This window comes from Aspergillus sydowii (genome assembly GCF_001890705.1).
Source record: "Aspergillus sydowii CBS 593.65 unplaced genomic scaffold ASPSYscaffold_1, whole genome shotgun sequence".
Classification (NCBI taxonomy): Eukaryota; Fungi; Ascomycota; class Eurotiomycetes; order Eurotiales; family Aspergillaceae; genus Aspergillus; species Aspergillus sydowii.
Genome location: NW_024467859.1, coordinates 4046969 through 4063381, shown reverse-complemented (window position 1 = coordinate 4063381; position 16413 = coordinate 4046969). Strand labels below are relative to the sequence as shown.

General features: G+C 49.8%; 5 protein-coding genes across 5 annotated transcripts; 1 reads left to right on the top strand and 4 right to left on the bottom strand.

Moving 5' to 3' along the window:
• Positions 1 to 1123: 1123 nt before the first annotated feature.
• On the top strand, positions 1124 to 3174 carry ASPSYDRAFT_84820 (F1F0 ATP synthase subunit beta; the record flags this gene model as incomplete). The annotated part of the gene is made up of 7 exons (XM_040851426.1): positions 1124 to 1134; positions 1207 to 1376; positions 1515 to 1600; positions 1666 to 1708; positions 1808 to 2124; positions 2181 to 3030; positions 3092 to 3174. 7 exons carry the CDS (start codon positions 1124 to 1126, stop codon positions 3172 to 3174), a joined length of 1560 nt encoding a protein of 519 aa, XP_040708636.1.
• A 771-nt stretch (positions 3175 to 3945) lies between these two features.
• On the bottom strand, positions 3946 to 6749 carry ASPSYDRAFT_26802 (1,4-alpha-glucan branching enzyme GLC3; the record flags this gene model as incomplete). Its single annotated transcript, XM_040844322.1, has 8 exons — positions 3946 to 3972; positions 4096 to 4726; positions 4788 to 5123; positions 5178 to 5869; positions 5920 to 6032; positions 6089 to 6188; positions 6299 to 6423; positions 6479 to 6749. 8 exons carry the CDS (start codon positions 6747 to 6749, stop codon positions 3946 to 3948), a joined length of 2295 nt encoding a protein of 764 aa, XP_040708635.1.
• Positions 6750 to 6984: 235 nt separating this feature from the next.
• On the bottom strand, positions 6985 to 8513 carry ASPSYDRAFT_39595 (uncharacterized protein). The gene is made up of 2 exons (XM_040845923.1): positions 7272 to 8513; positions 6985 to 7212 (listed from the first exon to the last, which is right to left on the bottom strand). Exon 1 carries the CDS (start codon positions 8211 to 8213, stop codon positions 7278 to 7280), a length of 936 nt encoding a protein of 311 aa, XP_040708634.1. The 5' UTR covers positions 8214 to 8513; the 3' UTR covers positions 6985 to 7212; positions 7272 to 7277.
• Positions 8514 to 10687: 2174 nt separating this feature from the next.
• ASPSYDRAFT_139016 (xenobiotic compound monooxygenase, DszA family) lies at positions 10688 to 12321 on the bottom strand (the record flags this gene model as incomplete). Its single annotated transcript, XM_040840898.1, has 4 exons — positions 10688 to 11594; positions 11657 to 11904; positions 11965 to 12153; positions 12205 to 12321. The coding sequence occupies 4 exons, from the start codon at positions 12319 to 12321 to the stop codon at positions 10688 to 10690; spliced, it is 1461 nt and encodes a 486-aa protein (XP_040708633.1).
• Positions 12322 to 12819: 498 nt separating this feature from the next.
• Positions 12820 to 14449, bottom strand: ASPSYDRAFT_84816 (putative MFS transporter Seo1; the record flags this gene model as incomplete). The annotated part of the gene is made up of 4 exons (XM_040851424.1): positions 12820 to 12931; positions 12986 to 13892; positions 13955 to 14239; positions 14290 to 14449. The coding sequence occupies 4 exons, from the start codon at positions 14447 to 14449 to the stop codon at positions 12820 to 12822; spliced, it is 1464 nt and encodes a 487-aa protein (XP_040708632.1).
• Positions 14450 to 16413: the final 1964 nt, after the last annotated feature.

The window sequence follows — 16413 nt, the reverse complement described above, 5'->3', positions numbered from 1 at the left end:
GGGCACGATTATCCGCCTGTGTCTCACTTGTTTTGCCAACCTCGGCCGAAAAAGACCTGTGTATCTCGTACTGTGCCATAATCAATGTATCTCCTTTGTAGTCATAGAACATGTGTCTCGCTTTTGTTTTAATTTTTCTTGTTTTGGTCCACTTTCTCTCAAAATTAGGTCTGGTAAAAGCGCAGAGCTGTTTAAGCTTAAAGATCCTGTTCATCTATAATATTTATGTGATGGATGACGGCGTGTATACAGCTGATGAGCTGCTCGCTGTCCTCGGAACTGCTACGTAAGTGGTTCGGAACTTGCAAGGTTTGCATGACAACATAGCTTAATCAACCCACGACCGAGGTTATACTTCGCTCCTGCCAATGAAGCCCTGAAATATATCGAAGAATTACTGATTTTAAAACATTTTATTTATTTTCGTGGATAGTTCTGAGGCTCTCTGCTCGGTATATTGCTAACAACAGGGGGTTCTCAAAACAGGATGAAAATTTTCGGGACTGTCATTCCTGATCCGTAAAGGGTTAGAACCTGAAGAGCTGTCCACACTCCACAGGGTTTGTTTCGAAGGGTGCAAGACAGCAATATGGCTCACTACGATGAGTAAAAAACTGCTGTGATAGTTCTCTCACGAGACTTGGTGGACCATGCGGCAATTTATGGGTATGAAGAGACGCTTCAACGCGTTGTTGGTGCAGCTCACCGGGGGATCAGTTCGTCTTCCTTGCATCCGGTTGCCAAGACCTTAACCTCCTCATTTTGAGTTCCCGTAACAACCGGACGGGCAAGCTCGGGAGCCTCGACAGCACCAGATATGGACTCGAAGTTCAGGATAGAAAAAATAGAATTATTTATTTCGTCCATAGTATACAGTAAACTTAATAATTATAGAGACTAGCTCGTCCATAGCTGCTGTTCGTCTGACCTGCCCTGTGCCTCGTTGCTCCGGTACGGAAGATCACGGGACCGGTCGGCACAAGCCCCGTAAAGGCTAAGCCGGCCACATTCGTGTCCCAAGTTCCAACCTCACCTCAACTCTTCCCTTTCCTCTCCTCTCTTCCTCTTCCATCTTCTCACCTGTCTCCCTCCTATACCCTTTTCGCTCTTCAACACCATCATCATGTTCAAGAGGTTTGTCACTCCCTTTCTTATTTATTATAATTATTTTTCTCTCGCGCTGACCCGTTTTTTCCTTTCTAACAGCGGTCTGGCCCGGACCTTCGGGAGGGCTGCTTTTGCTCGACCTGCCTCCGTCGCACGCCGTTCCCTCCAGCCCTCCAAGCTCAATGGCTTTCCTTCCCTCGCCAGGTTCGCCAGCACCGAGACTGCTGCCGGTGGAAAGATTCACCAGGTCATTGGTGCCGTCGTCGACGGTATGTTCCTCGATTCCGCCAAAGTCCTCCCCGTTGGCGGCTGCGCGAAAATCTTTTCTACCTTCGATTTCATCGCGACATCCATCAACAACAACCATATAATTGTACAAGAACACGATATCTGACCTGCGATTATAGTGAAGTTCGAGGGTGAGAAGCTTCCCGCCATTCTCAACGCCATTGAGACCGAGAACAACGGCCAGAAGCTGGTTCTTGAGGTTTCTGTATGTATTCCCGATATCAAAACCTCGATTAATGACATCAAGTTCTTGTAGCTAACCCTGAATAGCAACACTTGGGTGAGAATGTCGTCCGTACCATTGCTATGGATGGTAAGTCGCTGCTCCCCCTTTCGGCTATGGGCGTGAACACGTCGCCCCTGGCCTGGTCCATCCAACTAAGAACAAAATATTGATATCTCCGTTTTTTAGGTACTGAGGGTCTTACCCGTGGTGCTGCTGCCCGTGACACCGGCGCTCCCATCACCATCCCCGTCGGCCCTGGTACCCTTGGCCGTATCGTCAACGTCACTGGTGACCCCATTGACGAGCGTGGCCCCGTCAAGGCCGCCAAATACGCCCCTATCCACGCTGAGGCTCCCGAGTTCATTGAGCAGTCTACCGAGGCTGAGATTCTCGTCACTGGTATCAAGGTCGTCGACCTTCTTGCCCCCTACGCCCGTGGTGGTAAGATTGGTCTCTTCGGTGGTGCTGGTGTCGGAAAGACTGTGTTCATTCAGGAGTTGATTGTAAGTTTCTCTTACAAAAAAGTAGCGACAAGCTTCCTAACATGATTTGCTTGTAGAACAACATTGCCAAGGCTCACGGTGGTTACTCCGTCTTCACTGGTGTCGGTGAGCGTACCCGTGAGGGTAACGATCTGTACCACGAAATGCAGGAGACTGGTGTCATTCAGCTCGATGGTGAATCCAAGGTGTCTCTTGTGTTCGGTCAGATGAACGAGCCCCCAGGTGCTCGTGCCCGTGTCGCCCTTACTGGTCTGACCATTGCCGAATACTTCCGTGATGAGGAGGGTCAGGACGTGCTGCTCTTCATTGACAACATTTTCCGTTTCACCCAGGCCGGTTCCGAGGTGTCTGCCCTTCTTGGTCGTATTCCCTCTGCCGTCGGTTACCAGCCCACTCTGGCCGTCGACATGGGTGGTATGCAGGAGCGTATTACCACCACCACCAAGGGTTCCATTACCTCCGTCCAGGCCGTCTACGTGCCCGCTGACGATCTGACTGACCCTGCCCCCGCCACCACCTTCGCTCACTTGGACGCCACCACTGTCTTGTCCCGTGGTATCTCTGAGTTGGGTATCTACCCTGCTGTCGACCCTCTTGACTCCAAGTCTCGTATGCTCGACCCCCGTATTGTCGGTGAAGACCACTACAACACCGCCACTCGCGTCCAGCAGATGCTCCAGGAGTACAAGTCTCTCCAGGATATCATTGCTATTCTTGGTATGGACGAACTGTCTGAGGCTGACAAGCTTACTGTCGAGCGTGCTCGTAAGCTTGAGCGTTTCCTCAGTCAGCCTTTCACCGTCGCCCAGGTCTTCACTGGTATCGAGGGTAAGCTCGTTGACCTGAAGGACACCATCAACAGCTTCAAGGCTATCATGGCTGGTGAGGGTGATGACCTCCCTGAGGGTAAGTTACATTCTTTCCCCCTGTAACAATTTAATATACTTGATGCTAATTCTGTTTCTAGCCGCCTTCTACATGGTTGGTGACTTGGCTTCCGCTCGTGCCAAGGGTGAGAAGATCCTGGCTGAACTCTCCAACAATGCCTAAATGTAATATTGCTTTGAAGCGCCCTTTTTCCTTTTTGTTAGACATGGACTTCCTTTTCTCATTGTTCCATTTTCCGTCGATGCGTGTACAGTACTCGAATTGAGAAGAAGGAAGTTGAAAAAGAAAGGCCATCCTCTCTACTTCTAAAAGGGAAAAGAGCACTCACCCAATTTCCCCCTTTGAAGTCTTGGATGGAAAGCATCTATAGACTTGTGTGACAATATATTGTGCTCATGTAAGTAAATTTAAATGACCACACCCGGCCTTATACCCTCGGGCAGGGACAAACATGTATCATTTCTTTTGTTGGATTGGAAAACACGGTTTATTCTTATATCTGCTCTCTTTCGTAGTCATTGTCTTCATAGGTGTAGTGCTTTAATGTAGTTTAATTCAGTCCGGTGTCCAGCTTCAAGGAAGGAGAGAATGTGTAATCTATGGCTATTTCGGAACCGATCTTTCTCGGGGAAGTTGACTCGTAATGGATAGAATTCACAACTTACTTCACATACCAATTGCCGTAGCTATTCTCTCTTTAATATATACGTAGTTCATTCGAGGGTAAACGACAACGCAACTTATTCACTATGTGTGTGGAAACAATACATGCACTCAGGAAATATATTAGATCATTAAACTCGCGTGACAAGATGAGCAACGACATTTGATGTATAATGTGATGATGAATATATCATTCGCTTCCACGCAAAACTTTGTCCATGGCCGGCGTCTTCTTAGCCAATCCAATCGAAAATCAGGACTTAGATGTGATTATATGGTTTCTTCCAAAGCGAGGGCCTATAATACGCACAATTGATAGAGCAATTAGTATTTTGTCTTCGCACAGAGGGATATAGAGTGGAGAGAAAAGGTGTTGGACGTGTCCAAACGACTTGAGAATAAGAGGATCGATCAACTTACCAACGCCGTCCGAGTCGGGATGTAGACTTGTAAGAAGTTTTTCCTTCCATTCCACTCCATATCGGTTGTAAAGAATCTTGTCGACTTGTCATTCCTTCCCAGGCCACCAAACTGCTTATCGTCGGTATCAAGAACAACGCGGTATGTTCCGGCCGTTTCAACCCCGACTCGATAATCCGTGAAGCTGTCTGTTGGATGGAAGTTGAAGACCCAGAGGAGACCCGCGCGCTCAAAGACAAGGACCTTATCGGCCTCGTTTTTGAGGCTGATATATGCCTGTGGAGAGTGTAACCAGCCGTACTTGGCTTCAGTGAGCTGCATGGCGCGGTCAAACTCGTTGAGGAATTTATAGCGCAGGAGATTGTCTTCCGTTAGATTGAGCTGGCGACGGGCGTACCAGAAGGAGTTGTTATTGCCGGCACGTGGGAAGTCAAGCCATTCAGGGTGTCCGAATTCGTTACCTTCGAAGTTGAGATAGCCTTCGCCGCCGAGGGTGTGGGTAACCAGGCGGATCATCTTGTGGAGAGCCATGCCGCGTTCGATTATGGGGGTAAAGTCTGTGAGGACGGACATGTGGGTGTACATTTCTTTATCGCAGAGCCACATCATGAGGGACTTGTCGCCGACGAGACTGGGATGAGTGGATGGTTAGTGTTGATACGCCTGGATGAGACCTTCAGGGGATAACCTACGCCTGGTCGTGGCTTTCTGCGTAAGCGATAGTCTTCTCGCCATGGCGTCTGTTTGTCAAGGTAAAGGCGAGATTACCAATATCCCATTCGTTGTCAGATTTCTCCTTGAGAAGCTTAATGTACATGTCTGGAATGGCCATGGCGAGGCGGTAGTCGAACCCGATTCCACCTAGGTTGTGTGGAAGACATAGTGCTGGCATACCGGAGACATCTTCCGCCACGGTTATACAATCTGGGTAGAGGCGGTGCAGCATTTCGTTGGCCAGAGCCAGGTACATTACGCCGTCATCGTCGACTGATGGACCGAAGTACTCATGATACCCACCAGAAAAGCCACTACATACTGGTTAGAGATCGTCACGGGCGTCTCAGGTTCCAAGAATAACTCACGTTCCAATACCGTGATGGGTATATAGCATGCTAGTGACCCCATCAAAACGGAAGCCGTCAAAGCCATATTCCTCCATCCAAAAGCGGAGGTTGCTGAGGAGGAAACGCAATACCTCGTGACTTCCATAGTTGAATAGTCGACTATCCCATAATTCATGCTGGCCTTTCGTCCCAGAATGGAAATAAAGATGGTCACTACCGTCGAACATATTTAATCCGTCATCAACATTTTTCGAGGCATGACTGTGCACAACGTCAAGAAGTACCACCAGCCCCATGCTATGCGCTGTGTCGACCAACTCCTTCAGATCCTCTGGGTTACCATAGCGGCTACTCGCCGCAAAGAAGTTGTTGACTTGGTACCCGAAACTGGCGTAGTAGGCGTGTTCCATGACGGCCATCAATTGGATGGCGTTATATCCAAGGTACTTGATTCGGGGAAGCATATTGGCCGTGAACTCCTTGTACGTTGCCACCTTGTTTTCCGGGGACGAGATGCCCACATGGGCCTCGTAGATACGTAGACTTTCAGGCTTCTTAGGACGTGCATGCTGAAAGCTGTATCGTTTCTCTTTTGGAGGATTCCAGAATACAGATTCGTATACGGGTGACACGTTCAAGTCCTGGACAACACGTTTTATCCACGCGGGGATTCGATATATCCGTTCTCCGCTGGGCGTAACCATCGTGATCTACCCGGTGTAAGAATTGGAACGAGGGACTGTTTAAATAGCTCGCGTACCTTCAATTTGCTATCATGTGGTATAACTGGAACACCATCCTTTGCTGGAAGGTTAATCTCCCACACACCAAAGTCGTTCCTCGTCATCGGGTTCGCCTTGGTATCCCAATTGTCTGCCAGTTTCAGTAACGCGACCAACTGGCTAATTATTCCACAAGGCCGGACGTACTGAAGTCACCAACCAGGGACGCTTCTACGGCGTTTGGTGCCCACTCTCTGTAGATAATGTCACCGTTTTCGCTGACATTGAATCCGAACTTTTCGTAGCCCTGTCGGATTTGCGATACAATTCAATTAGCTGACTGACTGACTGCGGCCCATTGGAACGTAAAAGACAGGTCTTTGGAATTGAGAATTGAGAGTGCTCTTTTGCACCTACCTTGCTGAATTTCTCCAGTCCCCCTTCGACCTCGTTGACGGTCTTAACCCAGTTCTCAACGTAGTTGAATCGACGCTGAATAGCTTCCCGGAAGGGCTCCAGCCACGGGTCAAGATCTATGATACCTGTAGATCGATGTCAGAGTGGTATTGAGCAAATAATGAGAATTCGCTGACCCACCGGTGCCATCAGATGGAGCTGAGGGCCCGCTGGAAGAAGCCATTGCAGCGAGATAAGCTAGCTTAAGCTTGGTATCGGCGTTGCGAATCGCTTCGAAGATGAGAAATTTCGCAGAAAGACGACCCGGATGGTGAAAGTTCTTATCAGAGAGTCGACGCAAATGCAAAGAGGTGAACCGGACGGGGGAAAGAAGTGGTTCAGAGCTCTGTTCCTGGAGGGGAGCGTTGCGTTGATGCGGGGGGTCCGTGTCCTCAGATATCGCGGGTGACATCACCACACTTCGTCTCTTTTCCCCTCCCCAACCTCCTCTTTCATCTGCATATTGGCGACTACGGGAATTCTCGCGCTCATCGACTGGGATAAGGTGGATGATAATTGTCCACACCGAAGCTTGATTGGGGAATTTCTATTATTGCCTGCATAGTGGTGGCAGATTAATGGTTTCCACTTAGATTGGCGGAAGGGGCTAGACTCAAGAGGTACGTGCCATCGCTCCTCAACAGAACCGGATGGGGACTCGAGACTGATAAAGCTCGTGAGAGACTAGGTTTGCATATAGGTCAAGTCATGATTTTAATTAAAAGGGCTATGTCCCTAATATATCCACAAGAAGAAACAGCCATGTACGGCACTCCAAGTCACAGAAACGGTTTAATATACATCGTTAATCCGCCACCGCTCATAATCTTGAATTCGGCAAAAGAAGATGTCGTTGAACAAAGACATACTGGGTGCTGAACGGACAACGGAAATGTTAGCCAATTGTCGCAAGATGCTATTTGACCTTACTTACAGTTCCTTAGAGCTCGTTGCCGAGGGTGGCAACAACGGAACCGACAGAAGCACCGACACCAGTGAGGCCGAGACCGGAAACAGTGGCAGCAACATCAGGAGAAAGGTGGATAAGGAGGGCCTTGCCATCAGCACGGACAACGGTGAGAAGCTCCTCGACGGGGGCACCGATGTGGTTGACAAGCTTGCCGGCCTCGCTGGCGTCGTCAACAACCTTGCCGAGAGGCACACCAACGCCTGGAAGGTTGAGGCCACTGACGAGAGCAGCAACGGAAGGGCTCAGTTGAACGAGGAGACGCTCAGCATTGTTGCCCTCAACCTCAATGACATCCCTGACCTTGGGGATGATGTCTCCAAGGACCTTGTCACGCTTCAAGTTGTTGCCAGCGGTAACAAGAACAGTACCAACGGGAACGCCGACACCGGGAAGACCGAGACCAGAAAGAAGACCAGCGACAACAGGGGAGAGCTGGATGAGCAGGTAATCACCGCCCTCACCAACAACGGTCAACAGACCGTCAACCTTGGGGCCGAGGCCGGTAACAAGCTCACCAACGGAGCTGGCGCTGGCGACGATGGAACCGACAGCAGTTCCAAGAGGAGGGAGACCGAGGGAAGAAAGAAGACCCGCAACCTCAGGGGCGAGCTTGATCAAGAGCTTCTGGGCGTTAGGGCCAGTGATGGTAAGGATACCATCAAGCTCATGGCCGGCATCCTGGATGATGTGTCCGCTGCCCTTACCCTCCTTGTCTTCAGCCTTGTGGACGGCCTCAACAATTGCAGAGGTCGCAGTAGGAGCAAGGGTAGATGTGGTCGTGGTAGCAGCGAGAGTGGTGGTAGCGACGCCGAGGTCGATGTCAGTGGACCAGGTCTCGGTCTTAGCAGGAGCAGCAGCGACAGAGGCGGTCATGGCCGCGAGGGCAGTGATGAAAGAAGCCTTCATGGTGAGGGTTGTAAAAGAATGTAAATGATTGGTAAGAGAATGACTAAAGTTGGAAACAACAACGAGAGAATGATTGACTTGTGGATGGCAGGGAGGCAGACAGAATGTACCTCACGGAATGTTCTTCCTTCTTATATGCCACCGCGCACAGGGGTTCCCGGCATCATTCCCATGACGATCACTGTACATCACTTGTAAAGGCTAGATTATTGACCCATCCACAGCTGGAGACTGGACCCTAGATGGGATTTCCAATTAAACCCACGAAGTTCCATGGAACTGGAGCGCGACTCAGGTACGATCTGGGCTGTGGGTAGCAGCAAATAACACTACGTAGTATCACTGGACATGAAAGGGCAGGAATCCTAACATTGGACCCGGCTCGTAATGGTATTTGTCACAATTACTAGAGGAAGACAAACAGTACGTAGTGATATCGGACGGTGCTCCTGGATACTCTACCCCTCTCAGCTACCCGTGGCCCTATACAGACTTCTTGAAGCCTACCAGACAGACAGACAGACCACTACTACCTTCTGCTTCAATATAGTGAACGCTGATAATACTGAATATCGGAGAACCGAGTGATGTCGACTGTATGCAAATGTCCGAAGTGCATGAACAACGGCCACCCTGCAGCCCGTTAGACAATGAATCGGTATTGAGATCAGCGTTGTTATCTTTTGATGAAAACACCATCGAACTCTCAAGGGACCGAGTCGGTGAGTCCACCGCCCGAGGGTCTCCGGTCAGGGTCAGGGAGGACCGGAGGGGGCTTTACTTTCAAGCTGAACAGAAAGCATATTATTGGAACAGAGTGCAGATCGACACTTGCTCCCAAATCAAGAGTTGTGGACTGCACATCAGGCCCCAGACAGTTTTCCTGAAGGGGACTAGAGTGATTCTCCAAAGTATATCTTGCGAAAGGAGGACCCATAGTGGACTGCCGATAGTGGACGGAGGAGCTGCCGCCGGAGAATGGGAGCCTGGCAAGGCCGCCGCCAAATGGACACTTCCGCAGTGTGATTAAAATTGGCCTTGAGGTTTGCAGATCGCTGTCCAATTTTCTGATAGCTTTTCGACTGAACCGGTAAACATACTTGTAAGGCTTGAGCCATGCACCGAATGCTGGATGCTGGACAGGTACCCGAACAAGAAACAGCCAAAACAAAAATTGAGCGGCTAAAAAAAGGATGTGCCACCCTCCTGACGCCGAAATATTCCTGCAGACTGCACAGTGTATGTACACCGTAGGGCTACGCTCGCCGGATAAGGGGCCTAGCAGTGGAGACCTGCATAGTAAACGAAGACCGCTGACTCGGCCTGATTGTTTATCCCTGAGACGGTGAGACCAAGTTCACCTCCCCGAGCCAAACGGAGTAAGAGCGGGAGTCGGCCTGTTCCTCCATGACGGTGTGCGGCCGGACAATCGGAAAGCGCAAGCTCTGCAGAAGTGCTGATCATGTTCATCCTCATTTAATAAACCAGATTGCTGCAAAAGCGCACCTACAAGATCTCAAATGAAATAATTTTGGTGGCGTCGTCTTAACGGAAAGCTATTCGTTCCTGAGCCTGGAGAAAAATATTCGCAGTCTAGACATGGCCAATTGTACCCCTGCCCACGTTGACGTTGTAGACTCTGTATTAAATCTCGCGGTTTCGGGAGAAGATTCTGTCTGCTTTCTCGGACGGACGGCATTGGCTTCGAGTTCGGCCAAGTACCTCACTCGGCTGAGCTGAATGGAGTCTCAAACCGCGACTCATTATTATGATGATTGATGCAGCCGGCATCAAATTTCCTTGCGGCCCCGTGTTCTGCCCTATGATTGCATAGTAATCATTCTCTGCAGAAAGGTAAAAGGGGCCTGTGGAACTTGCAGAGCGGCACGCGGCGAGTGGCCGGCAGCCAGGCGGGAACGTGGACCGAGTGGCCCGGTGGCCCGGAGTAAAGGAGCATTTCAACCGACAATAATGATGTCGATGTTGAACTCGAACTTGGAAATCGATAGTAGTCATGTACTTTTGGACCATTCTGCGTTCTAAAACGTTGCTGGCGCCCCACGTTCGTTAGAAAAACATGGACGCTGTCACGTCAACGACATAGGCAACAGTCAAACGGGTAATAATCTTGACTCAACAAGCAGGAGTCCAGCAGGAGTCCACTGTGGACGTGGATCATATCAATATAGGAGACCGTTTGCACAATCACCTGCTTGGGTCATGATATCATATATTGTTTATGGACCTTGATTTGTGCGGCGATCAGGAGAGCGTTTGGGGAAAATTATGAGCCTTTCTATTGGGACTAAGAGCACGTTGGGATGCCCTTGTTATGGATATATTGCATGGAGGGGCCAGCAGTTCTCCAGTCTATAACCCCCTGGAAGAACCATGGTCGGTGAAAGGGGAAGCGGGAGTGAACGGAATCGCTGATGAAGCGTCTGTCTATGTGATTGTGACGGCACTCAACACAATCAATTGCCCTCGGATGGAGCCTCTTCCTGGTACACGTCGTATTTGTACTGACTGCCCGTATGATCAGATCTCAGTTCGGCCTGACCCTTCCCATACACCTTCTCGCGTGCCGTCAATCCCTCCTCTGTTGCGTCCGGATAGATGCCTCGTCGACGAAGTTCCGGCACAAGAAGGTCCACGACATCCTCAAATGTTCCCGGCGTGGTGACATAACCGATATTGAACCCATCCAAATCCGCTTCCCGGATCCAACGTTCCATTTCATCTGCTACCTTCGCAGGTGTCCCGATACCAACGGGGCCCAAACCGCCGATGGCAGCTTTCTCTGCGACAACACGGGGAGTCCATCGTGGGACATCTTCGCTTGTCGTGGTAAAGCTGTCAAGCATACTGGTGACCTTGTTAGCTTCGAGCGAGTCGGCGGCCGTGATATCCTGATCTAGCGGTATACGGGATATGTCAATGCCTGTCCATCCGCTGAACAAGACCAGTCCTCCAATGACGGAGGCATTCTTCTTCAGTTCCTCGTATTTTGCCTTTGCTTCCTCGTCCGTGCGTCCCAGGATAGGGGTAAAGGTCGAGAAGAACTTGATCGATTGCGGATCACGACCTTGCTCTGCGGCTTTCTTGCGGATCGCGGCGACCTTGGGAGCAAGGACAGCTGGTGAATGGCTCGACACGAAGATACCCTCAGCATGAGTGGCTGCGAATGTTGATCCTGCAGGAGATGTACCTGCCTGGAACAGGAAGGGTGTTCGCTGTGGCGACGGGTCGACGATGTGGCGCGAGTTGACAGAGAAATACTTTCCCTTGTGGTTGATCTGGCGGACCTTGTCAGGATCGACGTATGAATCCGCCTCAGGGTTTGGCGAAAGCGCATCCGGTGCCCATGAGCCTTCCCAGAGCCTGCCATTAATCATAAGCGCAAGCCACCAGACTAGAAGGAGTGGGCTGTATGAGTCTCATACTTATACAACACGCGAAGATATTCATCTGCTTGAAGGTACCGCTCGTCGTGCTCAATTGGAGTATCGAGACCGATAGCCTTGAAAGCAGCCTTCTTCCACGAAGTCACGATATTCCATCCAAACCGACCATCTGTGAGATGGTCCAGGGTCGAAAACCGCTTTGCGAGAAGGAAAGGTGGTTCGAAAGATGTTGACGCCGTGATTGCGAACGCAAGGTTCTTGGTCACAGCGGCCATTGCTGAGATAGGCTGATCCCCTGTCAGGCTGTGCACAGTACACTAACTTAGGGCACGAGAAATATAACATACGATTGTCGGATCTGTGACGGGCCATTGGGCTGCTCGCCGAATACACTCATCCAGCTTCCCTTCGTACGTATCATACCCACCGTAAGTATCGGCCAGGAATAAGGCGTTGATGCCTCCGCGCTCCAGCAGCTTCGCCAACTCAATCCAGTAGGTCAGCTTTCGCTTAGTTGCTGACTTGTCGTTTGGGTTCTTTATTTCGGTTAGCTCAAGCCAGGATAAGACTGATTCTCTCATACTCACTTTCCATTGTCCAGGAGACAGATGTCCTACGGTGGACATATCAAATGCGTTCAGGATGATCTTTTTCTTTCCATTCTGTGCGCCGTTTTGGCCGCCTGCAACATTGACTTCACCCATACTGATTTGAACTTGCTAATAAGAATCATTCGTGATAATGCTACTTGTCAGTCTTGCCTCTTTTTAATGTATGCCTGTGATCTTAGCCCCGCGGCATATCGCCATAGCTCGTCGGCATCGCGTAACCTTTGCATGGGTACTCCAACAATCACCTGCAGGGATATCTTATCCAATTCGCCATCGACCCCGCAGAAAGCGCAACCGTGGGATTTCGATGGCTTGCTTTCATTTGTCCCTTTAGTAGAATCTACGGGTATACATGAGCGTTGAAAGCTGTTGTTCCGTATCTAGGCCAGTCGGAGAGAAAGTTTAGATGTTTAAGTGGGGATTTATTTCACCATTTAGGGTCCCATTGCGTGACAATTGACCTTGTTGGAAAGCCTATCGAATTTATCTCGAGTCTCAAAGATGCCTTGACTCGGCCGATATCCAGGTCTCTTCTTTTCCCAAGACAAATGATTCGTGATAGCGTGCAATTGCGTATCGAGTTATCTTACTTTAACCCGAGTCAGCCTTACTCGGCTCGACGGCTGTCACGACCGCGGTTGATTCAGGATCACGCGTTTCGTCTGAATCACTCTCTGCGGTATTTCTTGTGGTTTCTCGTTTGCTAGAGAAATTCAGTATGCTGGCGTAAAGAAGAGAATAAAAATGGTTTACGTACTCTTGGCGGGCGATAAAATATTTGATAATGTGAGCCAAAGCAATCAAGCATATCGCGTTAGCAAGAACAAAGGAATATCCCTTGGTAAATCGTGGCCCTTCAACCGTTTTGAATACCAACAGAGGTGTCCAGGCCGTGGTCGACTGGGCAATTGTGTTGAGAATGACCAGGGTTATGGAGCGTTCCACCGGCGAATACCGTAGTTGTTCGTTTACCCAACCATACAGTACACTGGACATGGACACAGCAGAATACGTTGTTATGAAGGCGAACCAGAGTGCAGACTCCGGCACATTCCAGGTGACAAGAATGATCAAGCCGACGATATTCCAGATGTGAGCGACAGTAATTGCCCAGGCGGGCCCGAGGACGAGATCAGACGCAAAGCAGATGAAGAGCGTATAGAACATCCCGAGACCTGGGGAGATGGCACCGAGTTCGTTCAGACGGCTTGTTGTATATCTGTTCAAGCTTTTTAGCCACAGCAGATATCCGCCTGTTGTAGTGTTTATGCTGCCGTTCCAGAAGAAAACGTCTAGTAAGAGCAAGGCCCAGAATTTCCAATTCCGAAGGACGTTGGCCAGAGTCCGCAATGACCACTTTCCCTGGAATGTATGGCCTGCACGCGAAAGGCGGGATTTGGATAGTTCAATGTCTTTCTCGCTGATGACTAGCTTGTTCGGTTTGTCAGGCGTCCCCGGGAGGATAAAGTACCCTAGAATCCCGATTGGGATGGTGATGATGGCACAGACAATGTACATCCATCGCCAGCCTGCTAATCCGTGAACTCCATCAAGACTGGATGATGTCCCCGCTTGAATTAGGCTCGCCGTGAGGGTACCTAGAGTAAGCCCAACGTAGAAACATCCTCCCCGACGTGCAATTTCATCACCGCGGTACCAAGCCCCTGGAAAGAGTGAGCTGGTGCTTTGGTACGGTTTTGACTATTGTTTAGAAAAATGAACTCACCGAATATATAGTGCATGCCTGGAAAGAATGCCGCCTCGAACCACCCGACAAAGAACCGGTAAACCATCATTTCCCCAAAGGAGTTGACGCGGTACTGTAACAAGGTGAAGACACCCCACATTATATCCAGGAATGGGATTACCCATGACATAGGGAATTTGGTAAAGAGATATGCAAAGGGTAACTGGCCCACAACTGCACCGACCGTGTACATTGTTTGCAACTCAACGAGTTCGTTTCCATGCAGTTTTAGATCCTCTTGAAGCCCGGAGACGTACGCATTGTCTACATCTCCTGTTAGTTGGAGCGGAAGGTGTTCAGTGAAAGCCACATACTGATATTTGCCTGGTCAACATACTTGACCCAATAAGCTAGAAAGGCATAGGGAACGATCAAGGCGTCAAGCTTCAAGATGAGCCGTCGTTCCTCCTTGGTATCTTGATCCGCAAACCATTTGATGCGGTACCACCTTCGACGATCTCGAACGGTGGACATAATGCTCGTCGTTGTTGGAGAATATCATCCATGGTCACATTATGTTTTAAAGCCAGAAAGCTGCTTTAAGTCTCGAATCAGACTCGCGAAGATGTCACACCCACCCGTTATTACGCAACACTAGGCACCCGATGGATGATCAAGGGTTTTTATCAGCGCTCGTAAAGATTTCCTTTTGATGTCTCTGTAGCCGCAGGTGTTTTGTGTTCATTGTTACAATCCGATTGGAAGATTTGAGCAAGAGAGGAGAGCTTCGACGTGCAGCTGCACCCCCTTGGCCAATGATCATGTCAAGGGGTGGAGGTAAGGCGTGCTCGGTCTGGTGTTTTGACATTTTCGCCATAGCCCCGCGGCTACGGCGAGTAAGACTTGCGGCCTGTGAGGGCCACCTTTATCGCAGTTCTGCATGATGTTTTGTTTACGAATTCGCATGGGGAACTGGAAGTGTCAACGGCGGCAAAAGAAACACGTGGATACTTAGCACGGCGTATGGTGTAGTGGGCTAATCCTAGAATGATCTGGTGAATAGGTATTTTTCCTGCCTTACTAAAGAGCCCAGACTTCGCTCATACGCGACGCGACAAGATTGTGAGATGGAGTTGGGAAGGGAAGGAAGTCGAGGAGTGGTTTGCTTTCATCTTCTCTGATCACGGACGCTAAGGCCTTTACGCGCCTAAGGTTTTGATTCTTTATACTTCGGGCCATTGTCACTCTGGTTGTACAAGCCATATGAATTGAATGCTTGGGCGCATTCAAGCATCTCCTTGTCATGCCCATCCATCAACTCATGTCTCTCAATACCGTGGTTTCGTGAGTTGATCGAAGTAGAACTGAAGCTCACCGATGACTCGATTCCTGACGAAAGCTGCAGCAACGATTGCCCTGAGCATAAGCCGTGAAAGCAGTATGATGTGGTTGACTCCGCCTGCTTATCCCTCAGTTACCTTGATATTGATGAAGTCATCGGAATAACCCCTACAGTATGCCAAGGATGGACAATCGCTTTTGTTTATAGATGATTTGGAGGCGATTTCGGCCGTGATGGATTGAGGTAGCTTGTGGAAGCTGGGTTGACAAGCATGCATCACGACCACATGGCGGACATGCTGTTACATGCGCTGTGCGTGACACGGTTTGACTTTACTTGCGAGCACTGGGACCAGTGGCCAGAACGGGAGACCGCAGATTATCGTCTCTCATTGATAAAGGCAAAGCTTGCCATGTGAAAAATAAGGTAGGGTGCCAACCAATCCATCTGGCAGCTGCTAGTTCAAAGATACTCGCATGAAAGCTCATAACAATGGGAGTTTGGACAACCATACGCACCAATTATCGAGAACACCGGGTCAACTCCCTTGCATTTGGCCCGTCACGCCAACTGCTCTGTAAGCGTTGAGCTTTTGACCAAAGCAGGAAAAGACATAGATGCGCGAGACGACGAAGAGTTGATCCCAGTGGAAGGGTGTTTGAAATATATAGACCAAGACTCAGTTTCCAGTAACTACAACATACATGCAAATCAGACGTGATATATGGCTTTTCCGTCAGGGATCCGAGCTATGCATGGAATACTAGACGTATGCAACCAACTGAAGCATAAATATACAACAACGTTAAATCGGGTACCGCGGCACACGGCATTCAAATGTACACCATATACATGCCTCTGCTGTGGATGCAGGTCTCACACCCCGTGCTTGACTGTGCGGCCACATGACAGCGATGACAGTCGAATTTTCGGGAGTTTATGGAGCGTTATAAAACGACCAGCGACACCCAAACAGGCACAACCCGCTAGCCACATGGCTCCAAGCGCGTTTCAGACGCGGATGGGTCTGCGAACTGGTTTCTTGGTGAAACCGCCCGCTGGCCCTCGTCCTCTTGCTCTTCTGATCTCAGGTCTCGCGAACTCGAAGGCCGGTTCGTGTCTTAGTCTGAGACGTGCGGTGTCCATGTGACTTCTG

What these genes read in the sequence shown, in the direction of transcription:
- ASPSYDRAFT_39595 (XM_040845923.1), bottom strand. Translation starts at nt 8,213, where the DNA reads ATGAAGGCTTCTTTCATCACTGCCCTCGCGGCCATGACCGCCTCTGTC.